General features: G+C 43.4%; 1 protein-coding gene across 2 annotated transcripts in view; it reads right to left on the reverse strand.

Annotated features, from left to right (window-relative positions):
- Positions 1-25,031, reverse strand: part of TBCCD1 (TBCC domain containing 1) — a 37,936-nt gene that overhangs the window by 11,308 nt on the left and 1,597 nt on the right. Inside the window, exons 1-4 of one of the 2 annotated variants that reach the window (XM_075556179.1) lie at positions 21,301-21,380; positions 17,663-18,041; positions 4,957-5,109; positions 1,020-1,386 (exon numbers count right to left, since the gene is read on the reverse strand). In XM_075556179.1, coding sequence (XP_075412294.1) covers positions 1,020-1,386; positions 4,957-5,109; positions 17,663-17,998 — 856 coding nt within the window. In that variant the 5' untranslated portion in view covers positions 17,999-18,041; positions 21,301-21,380. Of the gene's footprint in view, positions 1-1,019; positions 1,387-4,956; positions 5,110-17,662; positions 18,042-21,300; positions 21,381-25,031 lie in introns of those variants that run through there. The other variant, XM_075556180.1, reaches the window with a different exon arrangement.

A 25,031-nucleotide genomic window follows, 5' to 3' on the forward strand; every position in this document is an offset into this window, starting at 1 on the left:
TCTCCCTAGTCTTAGTTTGGAAGCTCTTATGGAACCTGTTCGACGTGCTGGTATTTAAAATACCAGTAGCATAGCTTCTCGGATCATTGAAAAAACAGAGTAGCTTACTGCCATCGAGGCGATTCTGACTCACAGTAAGTGCAGGTCAGGGTAAGACTGCCACTGTGGGTTTCCGAGACTGTAGCTCTATGGGAACAGAAAGCCTCGTCTTATACTTATGGATTAGCTGGTGGTTTAGATCACAATTCTTTCAGTTGCTGAAGATTTTAAAAATATTCTGTATCTGCTTTTTACAACTATCAAAATTTAGATAAATCTTTAACACGTCTATGGAACATAATTTTTCTGTACCTTTGAAATTCAGATTTGTAGTAGTACATTCTAGGACAGCCTCCCCCCACCCCCCATTAACTGTGCCTGGCACTTGCCTTAGTGTAGCTTCCTGCCAAAATGTGTGCCAAAGGTTCTTCTCTCCAAACGTGCACAACAGGGCCCCCACACCGGAGCCTATCCCTTTAGGCGTGGCTGGAGAGTCAGGAACACGTACCCAGGGCAATCAGGGTATCTGCTGCCTATTTAAATTTCCAATTTAGAAGCATCCCGTCTGCTTGTGCCTACACAGCTCAAAGAGCCCTATCTATCCACCAGGCTCTCTGGGGCTGTTACTGTGGGAAGGCTAAACTTTGGCAGATTGGCCCGAACACAGGGAAGCCTCAAGCAAGTGAGCATGGGGAGAGTGAGGATGAGAGGGAGTCAGAGAAGAAGAGAGCGAGGACTCACTGTAGTTGGAGCTCCTATTAAATGCAATTAAAATGGACCTTAACCACCGAGTCAACCCCAAGACTGTTCCTGTCTGGAAAGAAAGCCACATACTAAAAGATACCTCCTTTTTTTAAAGTAGAAACTATGCATACATGTATTTTTAGATTACAACAATGTGTGAATATCAATACACCAAAAACAATAAGCTCCTTAACTTGTGATTCAATTTAATATGCATTAAAAACTTTGAAAAATACCTTGGTGAGCCCAAGCCAATTTCTTGCCAGATTTGAGACACGCAGATGTACCAAACGGATTCCCAGTCAAGCAGGCTTTCATCCAGGCTTCCAGCTTGTGGAAAGGGAAGGTCTTCGAGATCTTTGAGAAGCCATTTTGGGCGTGCAGTGGCTGCCACAGCGCCAGCTCGTGGAACGGATAGATCTTCCTGGCTCTGCTCACCGTGCCTTCGATCAGAAAGCTGAGTGCCACCACGGCCTCTCGGGATACTGGACTGCTGTGGGTCGGATGAAAGGAAGCAGGGAGCTGTTCTGGCTCCAACAGCAGCTCCAGGAGATCTGACAGGTGATCACAGACAAAAGCCTGGTGACTGTAATCATTCCAGTTCTGGGAAAAATCAAAAGAAAGGACTCTTAGCAGAACCGAGAGAATGTACCAGATCTGAAGCTGGTATGCGTTACCTGTTTTGTATTATACTGTATGTATTTTTAAAAGCATTCAAGATAACTATTTTAATCTTATTGGTTGAGGGGAAATACTTTGTTTTTATTGTTATAAGTATACACAGACTACCTCTCCACCTGAGCGAATTGTCAAGCAATACTAGCAACCCCTGTAGATTTCTGAGACTGTAAGTCCAGGCTTTCTCCTGAGGAGCAGCGGGTGGTTAGGTGACCCTTATTGCAGGGGTTCTCAACCTTCCTCAGGCCGCAACCCTTACCCCCAACCCTAAAATTATTTTCGTTGCTACTTCATAACTGCAATGTTGCTACTGTTATGAATTGGGAGACCCCTGTGAAAGGGTCGTTCACCTCCCAAAGGGGCCGAGAACCAAAGGCTGAGAACCACTGCCTTGTTATGTCAAGTACTAAATGTTGTGTATACTTTTCTCTAGAGCGAAGAGCAATCCTGAGAGTTCAAGTTTACTGTGCCAACCTGGCCAATAAACACATGTGGGGTTAATTGAAGGGCAGAGAGATAAATGACTCACTGAGCCTCGCCTTTCGAGTTCTCGGGTCTTTTACTTTGTGATGGTTGAACCAGGGTGCAGTTGCCTTAGCCAATTCCCTGCTTCAGCTGGCAAGACTCACTTCCTGCAAGACATCCCTGAGAAGAAACCACATTGACCTACCCCAATGCAGCCCTGGGTGCTGGAGCAGGCATGTGGAGACCCCTGCCAGTGCTGAAATGCTTACACATTCACTGACTCGGCTTTCCTCCTGCAATCAGCATCATAGTGTGTGTTTTGTGAGACGTAGGAGGACTTTGTGGATTGGTGTTGGACATATGGGTTAATGTTGGACTTGTGGGCTTGGGCAGCACTGAGTTGGGATGTTTTCTTGATGTGCACTTACCCTTTATATAAAACTCTCTTATACACGAGTTTCTGTGGATTTGGTTCTCTAAAGTACCCGGACTGACACAAATTCTAAAACAAATGTCACTGTCATTCCCATTTTATGTGGAAAAGGAGATATTCAATTTACAAAGCACTAAGCTTCTTTGTCTTCTAAAATTAAAGGAGGAATTTAACTGGTTGAAACAAGGCAACTGACCTTACAGTGATCCGATTTAAGTGAAATCATAACTTTAGGGAAAACCTTTCATTCATTCACTTGACAGTGACTTTGAGGGACCCTGTGTGGTATATACGAGAAGGAGGAAATATTTAGCCTTGGAACCCCTAGAGAGCAGTTCTGCTCTGCCCTCAGGGCCGTTATGGGTCAGAGTTGACTCGGCAGCCATAGATCTGGTTCTTATGTCAGGTGGCATATGTGCCGACTGAATGAGTCATGGTTCTTGTTCTCAAAAACTGTCAACTTAAAAAAAACAAACCTTCGACTTGTCGGGGCAGGTAGGATGTGGTGGAGTACAAACAATTAAGTATAACACAATGAGATAAGAGATATAGCCGAGACTGGTAGATGTTCTGTATACATGAGAGGCTATCTAACGCCACCAATCAAATAAATCAATAAACCTTCCTATTTAGGGGTGTTTGTGCAGATTCTCCATTGACCTTGGCAGTTATGCCAACGAAAAAGGAGGGGAAAGCATTCTTGGTAGAGAGAATGCAAGGACAAATATGCATCCAGTGAACTGGGTTTTCGTCCCAGAGTGGTGCAAATATTTGACACACTCGGCTGCTAGTCCAGGATGGAAGTTTGAGTCCATCAAGAGAGGTCTCAGATGAACACCTGAAGGTCTACTTCTAAACAACAGCTATCGAAACGCCTATAGGAAGCGGCAACTGAAATCAAACTGAGCGGACTGTCGTAAGATGAACTCTGAGAAAGGATTATGTGCCAAAGTCTCTGAACCTAGAGAACCTGGAGCAGAATGCTGTCCCAGGCTTCCGAGTAACCACGCGTTTATGGGACAGTTGGCACCTCATTTCCTTCCGCAAGTAAGACAGGATCAGCACATTCCACAGGAGAGGCAAGGCTCTAAGGGAAGGTGCTGAGAGTTCAGCCCACGGAGCTGAAGCACTGCATGGTTTGACCTTAAACTAAGATAAAGCAGAAACTTTCCTTGGGACGTGGCGGAAACAGAGCATTCTGCAAAAGTTCAGTTATACTCCCTGTTCCTGGCTTTCTCTTTCCCTCTGGACCATGGACAAATTGGCTAAGAAATTACTGCTTCTCTGTTTGCCTTCAGATAAATATCAGCAAACCCTTTCAGAAATAGGCATTCTATGTCCATTCAGAGATGAACAAGGACTAGGGAAGGTGATTGACTTGTCTAGAATAAGATTGGAGGACAGAGCCAGCTCACACTGCAGGCTACCTGTGCTCAAAACACAATCTCTTAAACAGTAACACGCCTTCCCCACTCCTCACCCCCACCCTGCAGCAGCAAGAACTACCTGTGGAGAGAGCTGGCCATCTAGGCTTGGCCTTCCGGGATTTAAGGTGCAGATAGGGCATTTATGTGAAGAGGCAAATCCGAGGCAAGAGCTTGAAGAGGGAGACCTCTTTAGGAGTACTTGACATATATGAAGTCATGAGAAGAGACTCATGTTGAACTTGTATGCCAGTGAAAAGCAAGAATGCCACTGGGAAAATCCTGGGGGAAGAGTGGCAATGCAAGGGCCAGAAGGAGAGGAACAGATGAGAATGGTGACAAGGAAGACTGAAGCAGAACCCGAGGGGTGTTACACATGGAATATAATGAAGGGCATATTCATGAAACCAACCACCACAACTCTCTGCCATGGAGTCAATGCTGACTCATAGTGACCCCTGGGGGTTTCTGAGACTGTAACTGTTCACAGGAGTAGAAAGTCCAGTCTGTCTTCAGCAGAGCTGCTGGTGGCTTTGAACTGCCAACCAGATGGATCACAGCCTAACTCGTAACTGCTATATCAGGGCTCCCATTAATTAAAAAGTTATAAAGGTGCTCAATGCACATGACACTAAGGCTTAGAGGTATCTTTCACTTAAGTTTTCTCAAAACATCTTCAGAAAAAAAGTTTTATTTCTTTTTAATAAAGGAAGGAAGCAATAAGGCATTTTCCAAAAGTCACTATGTGAAGCCATTAAATTTAGCTTCTAGGTTGTCACAATATATATTATTAAGCAAGCAAGAGAAGAAACTATGAAAAGATAGTTTTAGAGAAATGTTTTTCAACAGACCTTGTAAGTACTCCATCCTCTCATTTGCGTATCATGTGAAATAAGCTGATTCAAATTTAATATCACTTAGGGAAAGGGGAATGCTAGCGAGACTGATCTTATGTTAGTGAAGGAACTGAAATCACCGATCAGATCACACACACGGTTGTTTTCTAATGGGGTGGAGTGCTGGTAAAGAACAAAAAGGAAAAAAAAAAGAATAAAAAGGAAAAGTCACTAAATCAACTTGTCTAAAGAATCCCAAGATAGTTTTTGATGACGATGAATCATCTGATTTACCAATTGTCTGTTTCAGAGAAACAGACCAAGATTTAAATGGTACCTTATGACAAGCGGATTTTTCAGTCACATCAGGGGACTGAGAACGGGTTCTGGGAGTGGGCCATTCTTCCCCAATCAGCGATGTCCTCAGGGAGACCCTGTTTAACTGCTGTATGTACAAGAAGAGCAGAAACTGCAGGGTGTCCACGGAAAGCTGTGAAGAAGGAAATACATTATCAGCACGTCTTGAACCGGCAATATCTAAAACACACTCGCATACAGAGTTCAAGAAAATGTACACATGTTTTCTTTCACAGCATTTTAAAATCACAACCACACACCCAAACCAAAAGAAAACCCACTGCTAATGAGCCAGTTGTGTCTCACTGCAGGCCCATAGGACAGAGCAGAACTACTCCCTAGGGCAGTGGGTCTCCACCTGAGTGTCGGGACCCTTTGGTGGGTTGAACAAGCCTTTCACAGGGGTCACCCGGTTCATAACAGTAGCAAAACGAATGACAGTGATGAAGTAGCAACGCAAATCATTTTATGGTGGGGGGTCACAACATGAGGGACTATATCAAAGGGCCGCGGCATGAGGGAGGTTGAGAACCACTGCCCTAGGGTTTCTGAGGCTGTACATCTTTACGGGAGCTGACAGCCACTTTTTAGACTGCCAGCCTGTCGGCTAGCATTTCAACACGTAACTCCTGAAACTGTGTTCACATAGTTTGGGAGTATGTGCATTTTTGACCAAGGTCTCAGACTTCCACCAAATTCTCTATGGGTGCGTAACTAAAAACAAAGACTTTCTGGTCTGATAGAAGCTTAGAAATCATTTCTTATTTGATGGGTGCAGTTTTAAGCACATGATTATTCTCATATACCCTTTCCCATACACACACCAAAACCAAACTCCTTGCCATTAAGCCAATGACAACTCCCAGTGACCTCACAGGAATGCAGACTTGCCTCTGTGGGTGTCCAAGGCTGCAAATCTTTATGGGGGCAAGAAGCTTCATCTTTCTCCCCATGCACATACAGGAGAGGCGAAAGAGAAGTAATACATCTGGGTCTACTGTTGAAGATTTCAGAAAGTCTACCGTCCTACAGAGAAATGAGGCTGCACGTATTGATTCTATCAGACTAAAAATCACTATCACCTATGGAACTTTTAAACAGATCCTCAGGAGCGGCCCCAGATTTATCCAGTCAACTTTGAATGTGATACCCTCATGAAGCTGTAACTTTCTTAATTTTTGTGGAACCAAATGAAGATCCTATGTAACCTTTTGCAGTTGTCCAATTTGCAAAACTATCATACTCCCAGAGCACCACACGGAGGCAATTGATAGCTAAGACACACAAGTTTTCCATCTACACAGGGATCCCAGATATTGCCCTTTTACAGCCACTCACTATCCTCCACCCCTCTCTCTCTCCTCCAGGCTGGGCGGCAACCACTTATCTGCCTGCAGTCTCCAGAACTCGTCATCACGAAAGCGGTGACATAAATGGAAGCCTACAGCATGGAACCTTTGGGGACTGCCTTTTCTCACTGGCAGGACTCTCGGGAGACTCGTCAGGTTGCTGTAAGCATCAGTAGCTCATTCTTTTTGTTGTGAATAGTGTTCCGTGGGATGGATGTGTCCAGGCTTGTTCACCATTTATCAGCTGAAGGACACCTAGGGTGTACCCCTTTTGGGGCTATTAGAATAAAGCAGCTAACAAAAAAATCATGTGGGAAAACCCCTTCATGTGAGCACACTGCCCTTCCTCTGCGACACCCCCAGGAATATAATGGCTGGGTTGCACAGTCACCCCAAGCTTAGGTTGTTAGGAAACAGACAGAATGCGTTCCTTTTTTTTTTTTTTCTTAAGTCATTTCATTGGCGGCTTATACAACTCTCATCACAATCCATCCATCCATCCATGGTGTCAGCACATTTGTACATTTGTTTCCATCATCATTTTCAAAACATTTGCTTTCCACTTGAACCCTTGGTATCAGTTCATTTTTCCCTCCCTCCCCCACGAACTTTTGATAATTTATGAATTATTTTTTCAACATCTTACAATGACCAACGTCTCCCCTTCAATCACTTTTCTGTTGTCCATCCCCCTGATAGGGGGCTTTATGTTGATCATTGTGATTGGTTCTCCCTTTCTTCCCCCACCTTCCCCTTCCCATCCTGATATTGCTAGTCTCATTCTCAGTCCTGAGGGCTTTATCTGTCCTGGATTCTCTGTGTTGCGAGCTCTTATTTGTACCAGTGTACATGCTCTGGTCTAGCTGGATTTGTAAGGTAGAATTGGGGACATGAAAGTGGGTGAGGAAGCATTAAAGAACTAAAGGAAAGTTGTAATGTTTCATCGGTGCTATACTACGCCCTGAATGGCTCATCTCTTCCTTGTGACCCTTCTGTAAGGGGATGTCCAATTGTCTACAGATGGGCTTTGGGTCTCCACTCCACACTCCCCCTCATTCACAATGATATGATTTTTTTGGTCTGGGACTTTGATGTCTGATTCCTGATCCCATTGACACCTCATGATCACACAGGCTGGTGTGCTTCGTCCATGTGGACTTTGTTTGTCTCAGCTAGAATGCCTCTTGTTTATCTTCAAGCCTTTAAGACCACAGATGCTATCTTTTGACAGCTGGGAACCATCAGCTTTCTTCACATTTGCTCATGCATCCATTTTGTCTTCAGCGTATTTGAGCTATTTTTGATAGAAATGTAGTGATGTCTCATTGTGGTTTTAATTTGCATTTCCCTAGAGACTAATAGCAAAGATATTTTCATGTGCTTCTTTACCGTCTGCATACCCGATTTTTCTCTAAGTGTTGATTTTTTTGAGAGTTACCTATAATAGGTCCTACTCATTTGTAAAATGTATTTGTAAATAATTTCTACTAGTCTGTAGCTTGTCTTTCCATTCTCCATAACAGGGTCTTTCATAGAGCAAGAGATTTAATTTTAATAAAATCCAATTTACCAGTTTTCCCTTTGACGGATTGTGCTTTGGGCACTAAGAACTCTCTACCTTGCCCTAGATCATGAAGATTTTTCCCTTATATTTTTTCAAGTTTTATGCTATACATTTAAGTGCATGGTTTATTTTTAATTAACATTTCTATAAGGTGTGAGGTCTTAGGTTGATGTTCATTTTTGTCTGTGGATATCGAATTAAAATGTTATGAAAAGGCTCTTTCACCATTGCATTGCTTTTGTAGCCTTGTCAAACATCAATTAAGCACGTGTGTGTGTGGAGCTATTTTGGGTGCCGAATTCTGTTCTATTGATCTGTTTCAGTACCTTTGCCAATATCCAGTCTTGACTACTTCTGTTATGCAATCACGTCTTGAAATCAGGAAGACTAATTCTTCCATCTTATTTTCTTTTCCAAAGTTGTTTTAGCAAAATTTGACCTTTGCTTTCCATAATGCTGTTTATATCTACAAAAGAAAAATCAGTGGTATTTTTCATAAGAACTACATTAAACCTGTAAAAATTTAGGGAGAACTAACATCTTTATAGTATTTGAGTGCCCAATCGATAAACACATTACATCTCCAATGATTTTTTTTTTATCAGAGCTAGGTAATTTTCAGGAGCCCTGCTGTCATTGTGGGTTACGCATTGGGCGGAGAGTTACAAGGTCAGCAGGTAAAACTACCAGCGGCTCCCCTTATAAAGATGAGGGTTTCTACTCCCATCTAGCGTCGCAGTCTCAGGATCCCACAATGGCAGTGCTGCCCAGTCCTCTATGGGTCGCTTTGAGTCAGAATTGACTTCATGGCGGTGAGAATGTAGTGTCCAGCAAACAGTCCTACATGTTTTGTTAAATTTACAAGTATTTTAAGTTACTTTCATAATTGTGATATTATTGTGTTTCACTTCAGTGTTTACATGCTCGCTGCTAGTATGTTGTTGTTAGAGGGCATCAAGTCAGTTAGGACTCACAGCAACCCTCTGTACAAGTGAACAAGACACCGCTTGACCATGCACCATCCTCACAAATGTTATGTTTGAGTCCCTTGTAGCGGCCACTGTGTCAATCCATCTTGCTGGGATTCTTCCTCTTTGGTGCTGCCCCTCCATGATGTCCTTTCCCAGGGTCTGGTCTCTTCTGATAGCATGTCCACAGCACACGAGAAGTAGTCTGGGCATCCTTGTTTCTAAGGAAATCTCTGGCTTCATTTTTTCTAATACAGATTCACTTGTTCTTCTGGCAGGCCTTGGTACTTTCAATATTCTTTGCTAGCACAACTCAAATGCATCCATTCTTCCTCAGTCTTCCCTATGCAATGTTCAACTTTCACATGCATATGCGGTGATTGAAAATACCAAGGCTTTACTCAGGCACACCTTAGTCCTCAATGGAACCTCCTTGCTTTTCATTATTTTAAAAGGGTCTTGTGAAGCAGATGTGCCCAATACAATGTGTCATCTGATCTCTTGAGTGCTGCTTCCAAGAGCACTGATTTGAGTCTAAGCAAGATGAATCGTTGACAATGTCAAACTTTTCTCCATTTATCACGATGTTACCTATTGGTCCAGTTGTGAGGATTTGGGACATCTTTACATATTGAAGGTTGCAATCTTTGATCTTGATCTTTATCTTTGATCTTTATTAGCAAGTGCTTCAAGTCCTCTCACTTTCAGCAAGCAAGGTCATGTCATCTGCATAGCAAAGGTTTTTAGTAAGCCTTTTTCCAATCCTGACATCATATTCTTCTTAATATAATGCAACTTGCAGGATTATCTATTTAGCAAAAAGATTGAAAAAGCATGGTGATAGAATAGAGTCCGTCTGCACACCTTCCTTGATTTTAAGCCACGCAGTGTGCCCAGGTTGTTTGCACAACGGCCTCTTGATCCACGTACAGGTTCCACATGAGCACAATGAAGTGTTCTGGAAGTCACAGTCTTCTCAAATCTATCCATAGTTTGGTATGGTCCACACAGCTTAATGCCTTTACACGGTCAATAAAACATAAGCAAACTTCTTTCTGGTATTTTCTGCTTCCAGCCAATATCCATTTAACATGGATCCTTGTTCTAAATCCCCTTCTGCATCCAGCCTGAACCTCTGGCAGTTACCCATCAATGTCCTGCTCCAACTGTTGCTCGATGATCTTCAGCAAAAGTTTACTGTCATGTGATGTTAATGATATTGTTCTGTAATCTTTTCCAGTCAGTTACCCTGGTATCTGTCTTCAAAATATCCTGGCATCAATGAGTAAATGCTTCCAGTACTTCCTCAGCTTGCTGGAACATTTCAGGTGGCATTCCACCAGTTCCCGGAGCCGTGTGTTTGGTCAGTGTCCCCAGTGCTGCCTGGGAGCCTTCCTTTAGCACCAATGGTTCCTGATCATACAGTACCTTTTGAAATGACTGGATGCTGACTAGTTCCTTTTTGCACAGTGACTCTGAATAGTCTTTCCATCTTCTTCGGACGCTCCTTGCATTGCTCAATATTTTGTCCATGGAATCTTTCAATACTGCAACGTGAGGCTTGAATTCTTTCATCAGTTCTTAAAGTTTTATGATCTACTGAGCATGTTCTTTCTTTGGGGTTTTCTAATTCTGGGTCTGCCCATTCCATTAAAATGTTTTACTTTGTCTTCTTGAGCTGCCCTTTGAAATGTTCTGTCTAGCTCTTTTATGTCATTCCCCCCCCCATTTGCCATAGATACTCTGATTAAAAACAAGTTTCAGAGTTTCCTCTGACATCTACTTTGACCTTTTCTTTCTTTCTTGTCTTGTGAATGACCTTTTGCTTTCTTCATGTATGATGATCTTGATATCACCCTATAGCTAGCTCATCAGGTCTTCTGTCATTAGTGTTCAATGCATAAAATCTGTTCTTGAAGTGTTCCCAAAATTCAGGTAACACATATTCAGGGCTGTATTTTTGGTCTCACGGACTTGGTTTAATTTTCTTCGGCTTCAATCTGAACTTATACATGAGCAATTAACAGTCTGTTCCAGAGTTGGTCTTTGGCCTGGTTTTAGCTGCTGATAATGAATTTCTCCATCCTCTCGACCTACTGTAGTCGATTTGCTTTCTGTGTATTCCATCTGAAGAAGTCCAAGTGTATATTTACCTTTTGTGTTCTTGAAAGATATCTGTGATGAACAAGTCATTGGTCTCGGAAATTTCTATCATTTCTATCATGCAGTTTCCAGCATCATTCCAATCATCAAGATATTTTCCAACTACTGTTCCTTTGTTTCCAACTTTTACATTCCAATTGCAAATAATTAACAGCGTAATTGATTACATGTTTGATCAATTTCAGACTGGCAAAATTCTTCAATTTCTTCATCACTAGCTTTGGTGATTGGTATGTAAATTTGAATAATAGTTCTATTGACTCAATTTCCTAAAACTCAGACATATTACCCAACTGCAAACAGCATTGTACTTGGAGATCAACTTAAAGATGCTCTTCGGACGAGTGCAGGGCCATTCCTCTTGAACCTGGCCTTCCTGGCACAGGGAGTCATCTGACTGCCTGATTCAAAATGATCAATACCATCTAGGATATCATCTTTATGCATTCCATTTCAATTTTGACGACCTCCAATTTCCCTAGATTCATACTTTGTACACTCCAAATTCCAATTATTAGTAATGTTTTCTTTTTGAGTCATGCCCCATCAGGAAATGAAGGTCCTGGATGCCTTATTCCAAACACTTTGCTCTAGGAGGTTTGTAAAAATAGATTTCTTAGGATTTTCTTCATAAATAACCAAGTCATGTGGAAGCAGGAGGAATTCCATTTCTTCCCTTTTAATTTACACGACTTCCCCTCCCCTCTCCTTTTCTTGGCTTATTGCAATTGTTTATAACTTCCAGCACTGTTTTTTTTTTAATCGTTTTACTGGGGGCTCGTACAACTCATAACAATCCATGCATCCATCCATTGTGTCGAGCACATTTGTACATTTGTTGCCGTCATCATTCTCAAAACATTTGCTTTCTACTTGAGCCCTTGATATCAGCTCATTTTCCCCCTCCCACATGAAACCTTGATAATTTATAAATTATTATTTTTTTCCAGCACTGTTTTGAATACAAATGCTGAGCAGACCTTCTGGCCCTGGTCCTGATCTTGGAGAGAAAACAATGAAGTCTGTGATAAAGGTAAGCCACAGTATTGCCACTGTTCTAGTTCATATGTCCATGGTTTATTCTACATAAAGCCTATTCAAACATGACTCTAGGGTCACGGGATGGCTGTGGACAACCTCTCTCAGTAGTACCCAATCAGTGGCTTCTGAGGGATCTCGTGGGCCAAGAAAATTCAAGGCAGAGGTGTCAACTCAGAAAGTTACTGTGACTCTCGTTTGGAATCCCAAAGGGATGAAAATAATAGAATTTCTCAAAGGATTTAGGTGCATACTAGGAATAAGTTTGAAGAAAACTGAAAATTGCGTTGGTGAGGAAAAGGCCAGGAAATCTGCAAAGTGGAATTTTCAGCACTACACCTGTTCCTTCATTCTTCAAGGGTATCAAGGCTGTCCCAGGAGAATGTCCTTAGAAAACGCTACCTCGTCTGCCGAACGGTTCTGACTTCTCTCTCCCAGACTTCTTTTGTTCTGAAATTCAAAGACCATTTGAAGCGAACACGATTTGAGTTCCTAGAAGATGCCAAAACTACCATTCTGACATGGCGTAAATCAAATACAAGATTTTATGGGGAAGGGATAGAGATGGGAACACAGCCTTTAGAAGTGTCGCGACCAGAGGAAGATTATGTCGAGAAATAGCTTTACCTTTTGATCTTTGTGCTTAATAAAGGATTCTTAGATTTTATAGCAATACTTTTTACTTATTTTTGTATAATGCAGGTTGTATATGTTTTTATAGATGGTCATTATAAGTTCAGGAATTTCCCTTCTATTCCTATTTTTTCCTATGAATTATTATCAGAGCAAGTGTTTGATTTTGTTAAATATTTCTTTTGCATCAAATGACAAATCCACGAGATTCTTCTTTTGCGTCTTATGGTGAATTGATTAGTTTCTGAATACCGAACCAGCTTTGCATCCCTAAGATAAAGTCCACTTAGTCATGGTGTATAACTTCCTATGTTGCTGAACTCTATTTACAGATACTTTGTTAACGATTGCTTACCTTCATCTTCCCTTTGCCCTGTCATCACAAACCTCAATAATTATTTCCAGACAACCACTAGAGTGCTCTATCTAAAATGCAAACTTACTTATGTCCGTACCTTAAATAAGAAGCCTCAAAACTATATTAAAACCTAACTATTAAATGAAGTCCAATTCTCTTGACATGGCACTCAATGGCATGATTTGACCACGCCTATATTTCTATAAAACACTATAGAACAAATTTACTGTCACATAATGTGGACATGAGTCCAATCAACTCAGTGGTCCTACCAGTGCACCTCTACCTGCATGCCCACCTACTCGTCCCACTCCCTCCTCTCCCGCAACCAGCCACGATTTGAAGACCCTAAAGGCATCTCACTCTGTCACTTCTGATTGTGTACATACTTTAACAACCACTTCAAAAACTATCATTATTCCTTCAGAAGCCTGCCTCTTCATGTGACTAAGATCCATGTCTTTTTCGTTTTTATATTCTTAATAACTAGCACAGAATCTAGCCCATAGTAAGCACTCAAGAACTCTGGGGCTTCTTAGAGTTCTATTTGTCTCTGGATCTAAGACACCCACTGCTATAACTAGACACCCACTGCTATAACTAGACACCCACTGCTATAACTAGACACCCACTGCTATAACTAGACACCCACTGCTATAACTAGACACCCACTGCTATAACTAGACACCCACTGCTATAACTAGACATCCACTGCTATAACTAGACACCCACTGCTATAACTAGACACCCACTGCTAGAAGCTCCGACTTGTGACGGTGACCTACACAACAAAGTGAGGTGCTGCCTGGTCACGTGCCACCTTCATGGTCGCTGGTAGGCTAGAGTCCATTGCTGTGACTACCACAGGGTCCTCTCCCAGCACTATAGTGGCCACTATTGATTAAGATCCACAGGGTTGACAATGGCTATTTTTGGAAAAGCAAAGAGGTTACATTGAGGATTAAGGTACCTCTGACCCAAACCATGGTATTTTTGATTGCCTCCTATGCATGTGAAAGTTGAACACTGAATAAGATAGTCAAAGAAGATTGATGCATTTGAATTATGGTGCTGGACAAGAATATTGAAAGTACTATTTCCCAAAAGAACAAATAAATCTGTCTTGGAAGAAGTCTGGCCAGAATGCCTTTGGAGGCAAGGATGGCGAGACGTCGTCTTAGATACTTTGGACATGTTGTCAGGAGACCAATCCCTGGAGGAGGACTTCGTGCTTAATAAAGTAGGGAGGCCGTGAGAAAGAATAAGGCTACAAGACGGACAGACACAGCCGCTGCAATAGTGGGTTCACGCACAAGAACAGGTGTTGGGACGGCGCAGGCGAGGGCAGTGTCTCATTCCGTTGCACACAGGGTCAGTGTGAGTTGGAACCAGCTCGATGGCAACGAACAATATTTGGAAGTAGAGCCTTAGGTCTTCCTTTGCTGTCACAAAGCTCTGCTGACACTCATCTACCAGCATAGCAGCACCAAGCCGCCACCCAGGACAAAGAGCCAGATGGATGGTGCACCTATCACACAGTAGGTACTGATTAATGAATAACTGTATAACTGAATAAATGTCTGATTAATGAATAGCTATAAAACCCTTCCTCTCTGGCCAAACTGCTTTTAAATTTCCAAACCTTTCTTTCTACAGTAACCTTTATGGCAAAGACTGGCTCCAAACTCCAAAAACCCAACTCAATGCCATCAAATCAATTCCAACTCATAGAGACCCTATGAGTCAGGATAAAACTGACCCTGTGCATTTCTGTGACTGTGACTTTTTATGGGAACAGAAAGCCTTGTCTTTCTCCGGCAGAGCAGCTGGTGGCGTCAAACAGCTGACCTTGTAGTTAGCAGTCGAAAGACTGGCTAAACGATAACTAAATACCATTTATATCCTTCTTGGACACAAAATTATGCACATTTCCCAGCCTCCTTTGCAGTTAGATATAGCACGACTTAAAGGGTAGTGGGTGGATTAATAGATACCACTTTCAGATTTAACCCATACAACTTGTTCCAAGACAGAAAAGCAAAGAATTCTCAAGGCTCGTGTGGCAATGGCAGTGGTAGATGGTATTAGTGATTATAACTGCCCACATCCGCCAAGAGGCTTATATGGCTCTACCCATTGCAATGGGACTTGCATTACTGCAACTGACTGCAGATGAGTCATGCGACAAAGTTTTAGTCAGTGAAATAGAAACAGGAGTTTGTGTCTGTGCAGACGCTTGAAGAAGCATTAGGAGCTTCTCCTGCTAGGTTGCTCGGCCCTGTTTCAAGAAAAGGCCTGACCTACAAAGCAGCGCTCAGCCTGGTTTCATTCAATGAGAAGTCACGCAGAGCTAAGCCAACAGTCCAGATGAACAGAGCCACTGCTAAAGGCCATCCTTCTTATATAAAGTACAAAAGATAACCCTGTTACTTAAGTCACTGGACTTTATGTCTTCGTTTTCTACAGCAGCAAAACTGACTAATGTGAGGGGGGTTTCGAGCAGTTTGTGGAAAAAGAAGCACACCAGCCTGTGTGATCACGAAGTGTCGATGGGATCAGGTATCAGGCCCAAACAAAAAATAATTTTAATGTGATGAGAGGGAGTGCGGAGTGTAGCCCCGGAGTCCATCTGTAGACAACTGGACATCCCCTTACAGAAGGGTCACAAGGAAGAGACAAGTCAGTCAGGGTGCAGGACAGCACCAATGAAACATACAACTTTCCTCTAGTTCAGTGGTTTTCAACCTTCCTTAATGCCGTGACCCTTTAATATACTTCCTTGTGTTGTGGTGACCCCCCCCCCCAAACATAAAACTATTTTCGTTGCTACTTCAAAACTGTAATTTTGCTACTGTTATGAATTGGGCAACCCCTGTGAAAGGGTCGCTTGACCCCCAAAGGGGTTTGCGACCCAGTTTGGAACTGCTGCTCTAGCTTCTTTAATGCTTCCTCCTCCCTCTATCATGACCCCAATTCTACCATACAAATCCAGCTCAAACAGAGCATGTACCCGGGTGCACATAAGAGCTCGCAACACAGGGAATCCAGGACAGATAAATCCCTCAGGACTGAGAATGAGATGAGCGATACCAGGAGGGGAAAGGGAAGGTGGGGGGAGAAAGGGGAAACTGAACTCAATGATCTGCATATATCCCCCTCCCAGGAGGACAGACAACAGAAAAGTGGGTGAAGGGAGACATCAGTCAGTGTAAACCATGAAAAAAAAACCTTATAAATTATCAAGGGTTCAAGAGGGAGGGAGGAGGGGGGAGGGAGGGGAAAATGAGCTGATACAGAGCTCAAGTCAAAGAAAATGTTTTGAAAATGATGATGGTAACATATGTACAAATGTGCTTGATACAATGGATGTATGCAGGGATTGTAATAAGAGTTGTACAAGCCCCAAATAAAATGATTAAAAGATACTAATAATAATAATCTCCCCTACCCAAAAAAAGTTTGTGGAAAAATGGAATTGAAAGATCATGGCAATTTCCCACAAACTTTTTAAAGCCCCCTTGTATAATAGTGGCTCCGAAAGACAGAAGGAATCTGAATCTCTCAACCATCTTTCGGAAACCAATAGCCCAGAGGAACCACAGGTGTAGCTCTCGGTGTGCTAAGCCACCAGCCTGCTGGGAGTGGTTGTTGCTGTGGTTAGCCTGTCCTGATTAATACACCTCCTCTGTGAATTCTTTGCTGATCAACAGAATGAAAACCATTCTCCTTCACTCTATTTCTGTACTTTATGAACACTTCCAGTATTACATATACCACCGAGCCCTGGTGGTGCAGTGGGTAGTGTATTAGGCTGGTAATTTCAAGGTTACCAGTTTGAAACTGCCAGGTAGCTACTCCTTGGGAGAAAGATGAACCTTTCTACTCCCACAAGCATTCATAGTCTCGGAACCCCCCCTTCAGGAGCAGTTTCCCTCTTTCCTCTCAGATTGCTATGGCTCAGAACTGACATGCTGAGGCGATGCCTATCACACTGTTAAACAGCATTTCTTGCACACTAGCCTCCCCTACCAGTCTATGAGCACTGATGGTAGAGATAGGCCCAATCATCTTTCCACCCCAGCACAGCATACTCACTTAAAATTAATGAGGTACCCCCATTATAAAGTAGCAGTGGTTCAAAAGAACTCACCCAAGATATTTTTTAAGTCAAGGAAAGTATTGTCCTCTTTCAATGGCAGAGTTCTTAGAAGATTATTGCTTTGAGAGCAGGGCAAGTAAGCATCAATTCATTAAATACTCACAATCTGCAAGTGTTACATCTCAACTCAAATGGTGCTCCGGCATCACAATGGTGGTTAACACAAAGCACAACTATACACTGCTGTAAAGAATTGAAAAAACCACACCCATCGCCATGGAGTCCATCCCAACGCAAGGCAACTCTGCAGGATGGAGGGGAACCACCCTGCCGGATTTCTCAGGCTGCCTGCCACACCTTTCTCCCACGGAGCAGCGGGTGGAACAGCTGGTGGGCTGCAGGGAGCAACAGAGCACTGACCGAACGCACCACTGGGTTCCTAGTACAAAGACTAAGGATGACTGATTTATGAGAGGAATTTAACACATACACACTCATACACAGAAACTGATACCTGATTTCTCTGCTGTTCAACTTCCTCCTCTGATGTGCAGTTGGATATAACCTCAGACCACTCTAGACGCTCCTCTGGTGGCCTCACCACCAGACTATCAAACACTTCAAAGTAAAGCCATGCCAGATCCTTGGCCAACTGCAGCTTCCCACAGGCAATGCGCCTCCACGTAGACCAGTAGAGCCGCGGGTAAGCGCCCTCGGTGGCCCGGGTTCGGACATAAGCTGCTATCTTCCGGAGGTAATGAAGGCTGAACTTGGACGGCGGCGGTATCTGCAAGGCACCCACTATAAAGGGTTCTGCTTTCACCCAGAGGAGAACTCCGGACTGATCCATATTACTTCTAAGGACATCTGTGTAGAAAGGCTTCTTTGCATACCTATAAAACAAGTGTTCTTCACAAACTGCGTTGAAACAAAATTCATGTATGCATTCCCTTGAACGACGAGCATTCTTCTGACTGTTGTTACCTGTGCCATATCTTTTGGGTAAGTGGTACTTTCCAGGCACCAGAACTGTTTTCTTGGTCAGTTCTCATTACAAACTATTTCAGCAAGATCAATCGCTATAAGATGAATTTATGTGATGCAATCTTATTCAAATTCTTAGAAATAACAGTTTCAGGAGGAGAGAGTAAATGTGCGAGGGGCGACGGGCAGTTGGTGAAAGATCTGGAGGTGTTACCTGGCTATCCAAAGAATATGGCCATTGGACCTGGTTCTTAGGATACGACTTCTAAAATCTTGGATATTGTTATTTATGAAGGGCACAAGACCAAACAGAACAGTGCATGCTAAGGACACAGCCCATGGACTGGGCGGGACATTCCAAAAAGATCCATCTGTGAGTCAGCTGGACTTCTGAGGAAGGGAGAGGAACTTGGGGTTGAGTTCAATCACCTGGTCGATCAAGGAGCCCTATATCTGGAAACCTCAATAAAAACGCTGACCACTGAAACTCAAATGAGTTTCCTGGTTGGTGAAAGGCATTCATCCATGCACCAGGAAGTAATCAAGTGCCTGGGGACACGGACTTCATCCAGTGTGGGAGGTCCTATGCATGGAAAATGGAATTACAAGATAATGAAATTTTCCCCATAAACCTTCTGAAGCCCCTTTATAGGGTGCTCTTCTAACTTCTGTTAATCATTCTAGCAAATTATCATACCCCAGGGGGTACTAGGAACCCAAGAATCTATTATGAGAAGTTCAGGTAGACCCGTGGTCTGGCATCTGAAGGCCTGGGCAGATTTAACGGTCTGGAGGACTCTCCCTTAACCAGAGAAATCGGATCGAACTTCTTGTGCTTAAGGTTAGAAGCACTGACTGCAATGAGTGCCAAAAAAATGGATTGAAATGCATTTGCAATTGATAATTAGATATAAACCTGCAAATATCAATCAAGAGATGTTATAACCTCTTCATTTTCTATCGTTATTAAAGTGTAAGAGTATGCTTTTAAATGTCTTTCTGTTGTAAGACCAATGTATGATTTAAAAAAAAATCACTGTATTGGGGGCCCGTACAACTCTTATCACAATCCATACATGCATCCATGGTGTCAAACACCTCTGTACATTTGTTGCCATCATCACTCTCAAAATCCAATGGATGACTTTCATGGAACAACTATAACAATACCTAAAAGTAGAAATCACAGTCCCACAACCAAAGGGCAGCAGGTTCATATTTTTTCTACACTATATAGGATGTTAGTTTGCTTTTAAAGTTTGTGATAATAACGTAATGAGTTGATACAATTCTGTATCAATGCTTCATGGAATTCTAAATAAATATGCTAAAAAAATTAAACTCACACACAACTCAACATAGGACAGGATAGAACTTCCCCTGCGCATTTCAGATATTTTAACTCTTTACAGAAGTAGAAAGCATGGTCTTTCTCAGGAGGGATGCTCCTTAAGTGTCATTCATTAAAAACTCTAGATTATTACATGTTTCTCCAATTTTAGACACTCAGGTTTAAAATTTTGTATAGAAAAAATATTCACATAATTCTTAAAGATGGGTATGGGTGAGGATTCAGTCACCTATTCTACTTTTTTGTATAAAAAATTTACTTTTTATTATTATGAGCAATGCTATTAACATATTCCATTATTGCAATATTTTCCAAGGAAAAATCTCATATGGGTATTGGCATATGAATACTGACATTTCTTAAGTTCCTGACATATATTCCCATAGCTTTCCAAAATGATTGTATCAAATTATAGCATTGATTGTCCCATTTTGAATACTTCACCTCCTTTAAGCCTCAGAGAAAGGCACCAGAGTACATGACTATCCTGTTTCAGATAAGGAACTTGCCCACAGTCACATACAATCAACACAGTGCTGGATTAGAATTCAGATGTGTCTCACTTGAAAACTGTGTTGCTACAAAGTTTGTCTGGGAACCCAATTTTGGGATACCCTCTGAAGACAGGTGGGTATCCAGAGGATTACAAGAATGAAGAGCGTATATCTAAGGGCCAGGTGAAGTTACCAGGGTTTGAACTTCTTCAGCCTTGTGAAGTCATGGTAGATGAAGCAAAACGTAAACAGACTTGTATGTTTTAAATGTGTGTGAATTTACACTTAACTGTAGAACATGAACCAGAATGAGAAAAAATGCAGGTTGAAGCTCTACTAGAAATTTCATCTCCCTTTTAGACACAGGGCAGCTTTATCAGTAGAGTGGGAAACACCAGTGTCCAGCTCAAAGATGGTTGCTGAGCTGCTCTGAACGTGTCATTCTTCAGGCTTGACAATAATCCAGTGCCAGGCATCAGGATCCTGAAAGGGCCTCACGAAGCCTCCTCAGTGTCTCTCATTCCAAGGGGGCCTGTAATTTTCCCTGTCCCCCACTCCAGGGCTTAGCGTGGTAACTATTCCCATTCTGGATCGAATACATTGTGAACATTCAGCTCTATTCCAATTTCACTGTGTTGGCCCTGACTGCACAGGTTGGAAGCGCTGGATAGGACAGGTGAGCATATGTCCCATGGATGGTTGTGGATTGGGAAATAATAGCTATTTTCAAATATGGGAGTGCTACACTGGGCTATCCTCAAGGCTAGCAGTTTGAAACCACCGCCGGCTCAACAGGAGAAAGATGCGGCTTTCTACTCCCATAAAGAGTTCCAGTCTTGGAAACCCGCAGGGCAGTTCTACCTTGTCCTATAGGGTGGCTAGAGGTCAGAATGCGAGAGCACACGCGCGTCATTCTGAGGAAAGCCAGAGGGTCAAAGGGGCGGTGGAAGACCTGGGTTTGGTCCCCAAAGGGGGAAAGGTTTCAATAGGAGGGTGTGAATTTCTGGCCCCGAAGGCTACATTCTGGAGATGACCCTCCAAGGTTCCTTTAGGCTACGAGGTTCCAGAAGACCCAGTGTGTCCAAAAGCAAAGTGCTCTCTCTCCAAAAGCTTCCCCGGGATGCTCGGGCACCTGAGGGTTTCCCAGGTGGGGCGCTCCGACGGAGGCCGCGGCTCCCCGGAGACCGCCCGACGCCCCGGGGGAGAGGATGGGTCTCGGGGCAGGGAGGCTAGCTGGCGGGGTCTGCAGCGGCCCCCCCGCAGTCCAGGGCTGACGTTCGACGGGTCCCCCCGCCCGCCCGGCGCCGGCCCACATGCGGTTACCTGCGAAGGCAGGCCCCCTCGCCGGCCTCTCCACGCCCGCGGGGCCGCGCGCCGCACCCTCGCCCTCCGCCGCCCGGGGCCCAGTGCGCAAGCGCGAGGTCGGCACCAACGAGAGCCCGCCGGCGCGCGGCTAGAGCGGCCGCTCGCGCCTTCGCTCGCGGAGGAGGGGCGTCCACAGACTAGCAACGGGTTTGGTTTCCTTGACCTCTGGGGACGAGAAAAGTTGGCCGAACGCCCCGAGTTCACGCTGCAACCCGAGGCCAGACTCGGCTAATTTCTGGGGTCTTGCCTTTTCGGACGACCCCAAACCAGGCCCCCTGCGGTGGAGTTGGTTCCCACGCACAGCGCCCCTGTGGGTTGGAGGAGAGCTTTCGGGTTACAGGATCGCCAGGCCTTTCTCTCTCCGCCCGGTGAATTCCACGGACCTTTTGGTTAGCGGCCGAGAGCTTTAACCACTGCAGCACCAGGGCTCCCACATCAGGAAGGGAGATTCTCAATTGCTCCACGAAAAAAATGTAGTCAGCCAATAACTCTTGGCAAGGTCAACAACAGTTTACATCAATGGAGAATGGGTCAGGCAGAAGAAGCAGGGCAGGTGGTGAAAACAAGTACGGTGTAACCCCTTGGCCCCTCCTCCTCCTCCCCTTCGGTGGCCTTCAGGCCCAGGTGCAGAAGACTAACCGTTACAGATAACTGAAGGCTGTTGCTTAGCTCCGGACCTGCAGCCAACAGTTACCGTGGGAAAAAACCGCAGCTGCTCCCCCCCAGACCCAGGCTCTAAAACTGTACCTCTCGCCTGGACAGCGTGACTTCTCAGGGCCCCAACTGGGGGGCCCGGGAACCTCACCCGGGAGCTCAGGATGCTCCTGTTCCTTTCTCTGTTCTCCCTTCCCTCCCCAGCTCTGAAATAAACCTGACACTGTTTTCTCTCTCTGCTTTCTGTCTCTCTGTCTCTCTCTCTCTCTTTCCGTTGCCAAATCAACCTCACATAATGGACTGTAGGCAATGTGAAAAGCACCTTCGGAGTATTACCTGTCTTCCAAGAATCCTTTACATCCGGTATATTTGCTTGAATTAAAGAAGTTGAAGTAACTTAACCCTAAGTCTCACAGTGTCAGATTTGGAGGCAAGATTCAAACTCAAGCAGTCTGAAAGGAGAGGACCCTGTGGTACCTACTTAATTCAATTAGTCTCAGATGAGGCTCTGCTAGGCTGTCTCCTTCAAGAAGCTTTTTGGATTCCATTCGAATTTATCATTCCTTTCCCTGAACCTCTATTTCATGATTTCTGGTCATTTCCTGCTTTCTCTGTTTATGGCCTCTGCCCTCATGGGAGAGACAAAGATTAAACAAGACAATAACATGTACTTTAGCCTCTCCTTCCTACTAGGCATCTTCCAGAAAGCAAAAATCTTTGTCTTCCCCGTAACTCCACAAAGAATCATGCTGCAGAAAGCAGGGAATTTGGATTAAAATAGCCCTGAGTTAAGATTCAACACACATTTAAGTAACTCAATGACCTTTGGCAAATTTTATCACTGTTCTAGGATTCTCTGCAACTGCAACATTTTTAAATAGACAAGATCCCTGTATTTTTGAAGTGCATATTTATAAAGAAGTAAAATTGGATAATTTTAGATAGTAGTACCTGCTGAAGATATAATGAAATAAGTCTGAAAAGCCACTTTGTAGTGTGACTATTTTGAGCTGAGGCCTGAAGAAGAATAAGCTAGTCATATGAAGCTTATAGTTGAAATATATATATATATATATATATATATATATATATATATATATATATACATATATATATATATATATATATATTCTCCTACCCTATTCCAGGGACTGGTTCTACACCTTTGTAAGCATAGCTGGGAACAAGATGGACCAGATTTATGACCTCCCGGACCCACCATTCCAGCGTGTGAGTGTGAGGGATAGAGGTGGAAAAATAACACAGGGTGGTGTGAGAATAAGCGACTCTTTCAGACAAATCCTCTTTAAAGTGGTGATGCTTAAATTGATACCTGAGCTAAAAACGGAGTCATTCATATTAAGATCGCAGGGAAGGCTGTTGCCGGCAGAAGGAACAGCTAGTACAATAGACCAGGTTCTGGGATGGAGTGAATTTGAGATACAAAACCAGTTTTTAAAGAATTTCAGAGGACTTCCATGGCCATCCAATCAAAATTAATCCCTAGTAAGTCCCTTATTAGGAGGAGCTCTGGTGGCTTAATGGTGATGTGTTGAGCTGCTAACTACCTGCAAGGTCATTAGGTTAAAAGCAGCAGTTGCTCTTGGGAGAATGACATGGCTCTCTAATCCTGTAAAGAGTTCCAGTGTTGGAAATCCATAGGGGCAGTTCTGCCCTATCCTTTAGGGCAGTGTTTCTCATCCTTCCTAATGGCACGGCCCTTTAAGACAATTCCTCATGTTGTGCTGACCCCCAACCATAAAATTATTTTCGTTGCTACTTCATAACTGTAATTTTGCTACTGTTATGCATTGGGTGACCCCTGTGAAAGGGTTATTCGACCCCCAAAGGGTGGTGACCCACAGGTTGAGAACTGCTGCTTTAGGGTCACCATGAGCCAAAATCACCTCAATGGCAGTGAGTCTGGATGGAGTCCCTTAGTCTTATACCACCCTGTTTGACTTTTTCCGCAACTGTCCTCTGCACTCACGTACTGAATGTCGGTTCCATGAGATCATAAATCTGGTTATGTTCCCAGCTGCTTCCCCGGCATTTGGAACACTTGTATATAGGTCATCATATAGACCATGTAAGTTATGGCCAGGAGTTGGAATTTTATTTTACATGCAATAAAAAGCCATCAGCACTTTTAAGCAGGAGTGACACAATTTAACTTTTTCCATAATGAGAGAGAGGTTCATGAGTGAACAATGGATGAGGATTTCCAAACACATTTGAACTATGGTGTAAAGAATACTACAAGCCCCATGGGCCAAGAGAACAAACAAATCTACCTTGGAAGAAGTACACCAGAATGCTATTTAGTGGCAGAAGATGGTAAGGTTTCATCTCACAGTGCATTGGACAGCAAAAAGAGGAAAGCCTTTGTGGCAGTTACATAATTTACTGTCAACTTGAGGAAAGGGGTATTGCCTAGCCTGTCAATCAGGTCGAAGCTTGATGAGCTCATTTGGAAGCACAATGAAGATAAATAGCTCACTGGAGGCCAAACACACTCTCTCTGCTGCACATTCCTGTTGACAAGCCACATGGGGCTACGCTGATGGAGCCACAGCCCTGGAACTGGAGGAGCCACGTGGAAACCCATGCCAGCACTGAGATGCCTTCACTGTCACTGGATCCAGAAAACTTTCCATCCACTGGCCTGTGATCTTCCTGCATTCAGCATTATTGCATGTGTTGTATGAGTCTGAAGAGGCATTTATAGACAGGTACTGGACATATGGACTAATATTGGACTTATGGACTTGATCTGGACTGGGATGTTTTCTCAATATATAATTGCTCTTTTATGTAAAGCTTTCTTATACAAATATAAGGGTCTGTGAATTTGTTTCTCTAGTCAACCTGGACTAATACAGCCCTCAACAAGATGGACTGGCATAGTGGCTGCAACAATATGTTCAAACTTAAGAACAAGTGTGAAGATGGAATGAGCCTGAGAAACCTGCTGTGCACAGGGTTTCTATGAGGCCTAACCTAACAGCAGGTGCTGCGTTTATGGAAATGAGCAA

This window comes from Tenrec ecaudatus, chromosome 8 (assembly GCF_050624435.1).
Source record: "Tenrec ecaudatus isolate mTenEca1 chromosome 8, mTenEca1.hap1, whole genome shotgun sequence".
Classification (NCBI taxonomy): domain Eukaryota; kingdom Metazoa; phylum Chordata; class Mammalia; order Afrosoricida; family Tenrecidae; genus Tenrec; species Tenrec ecaudatus.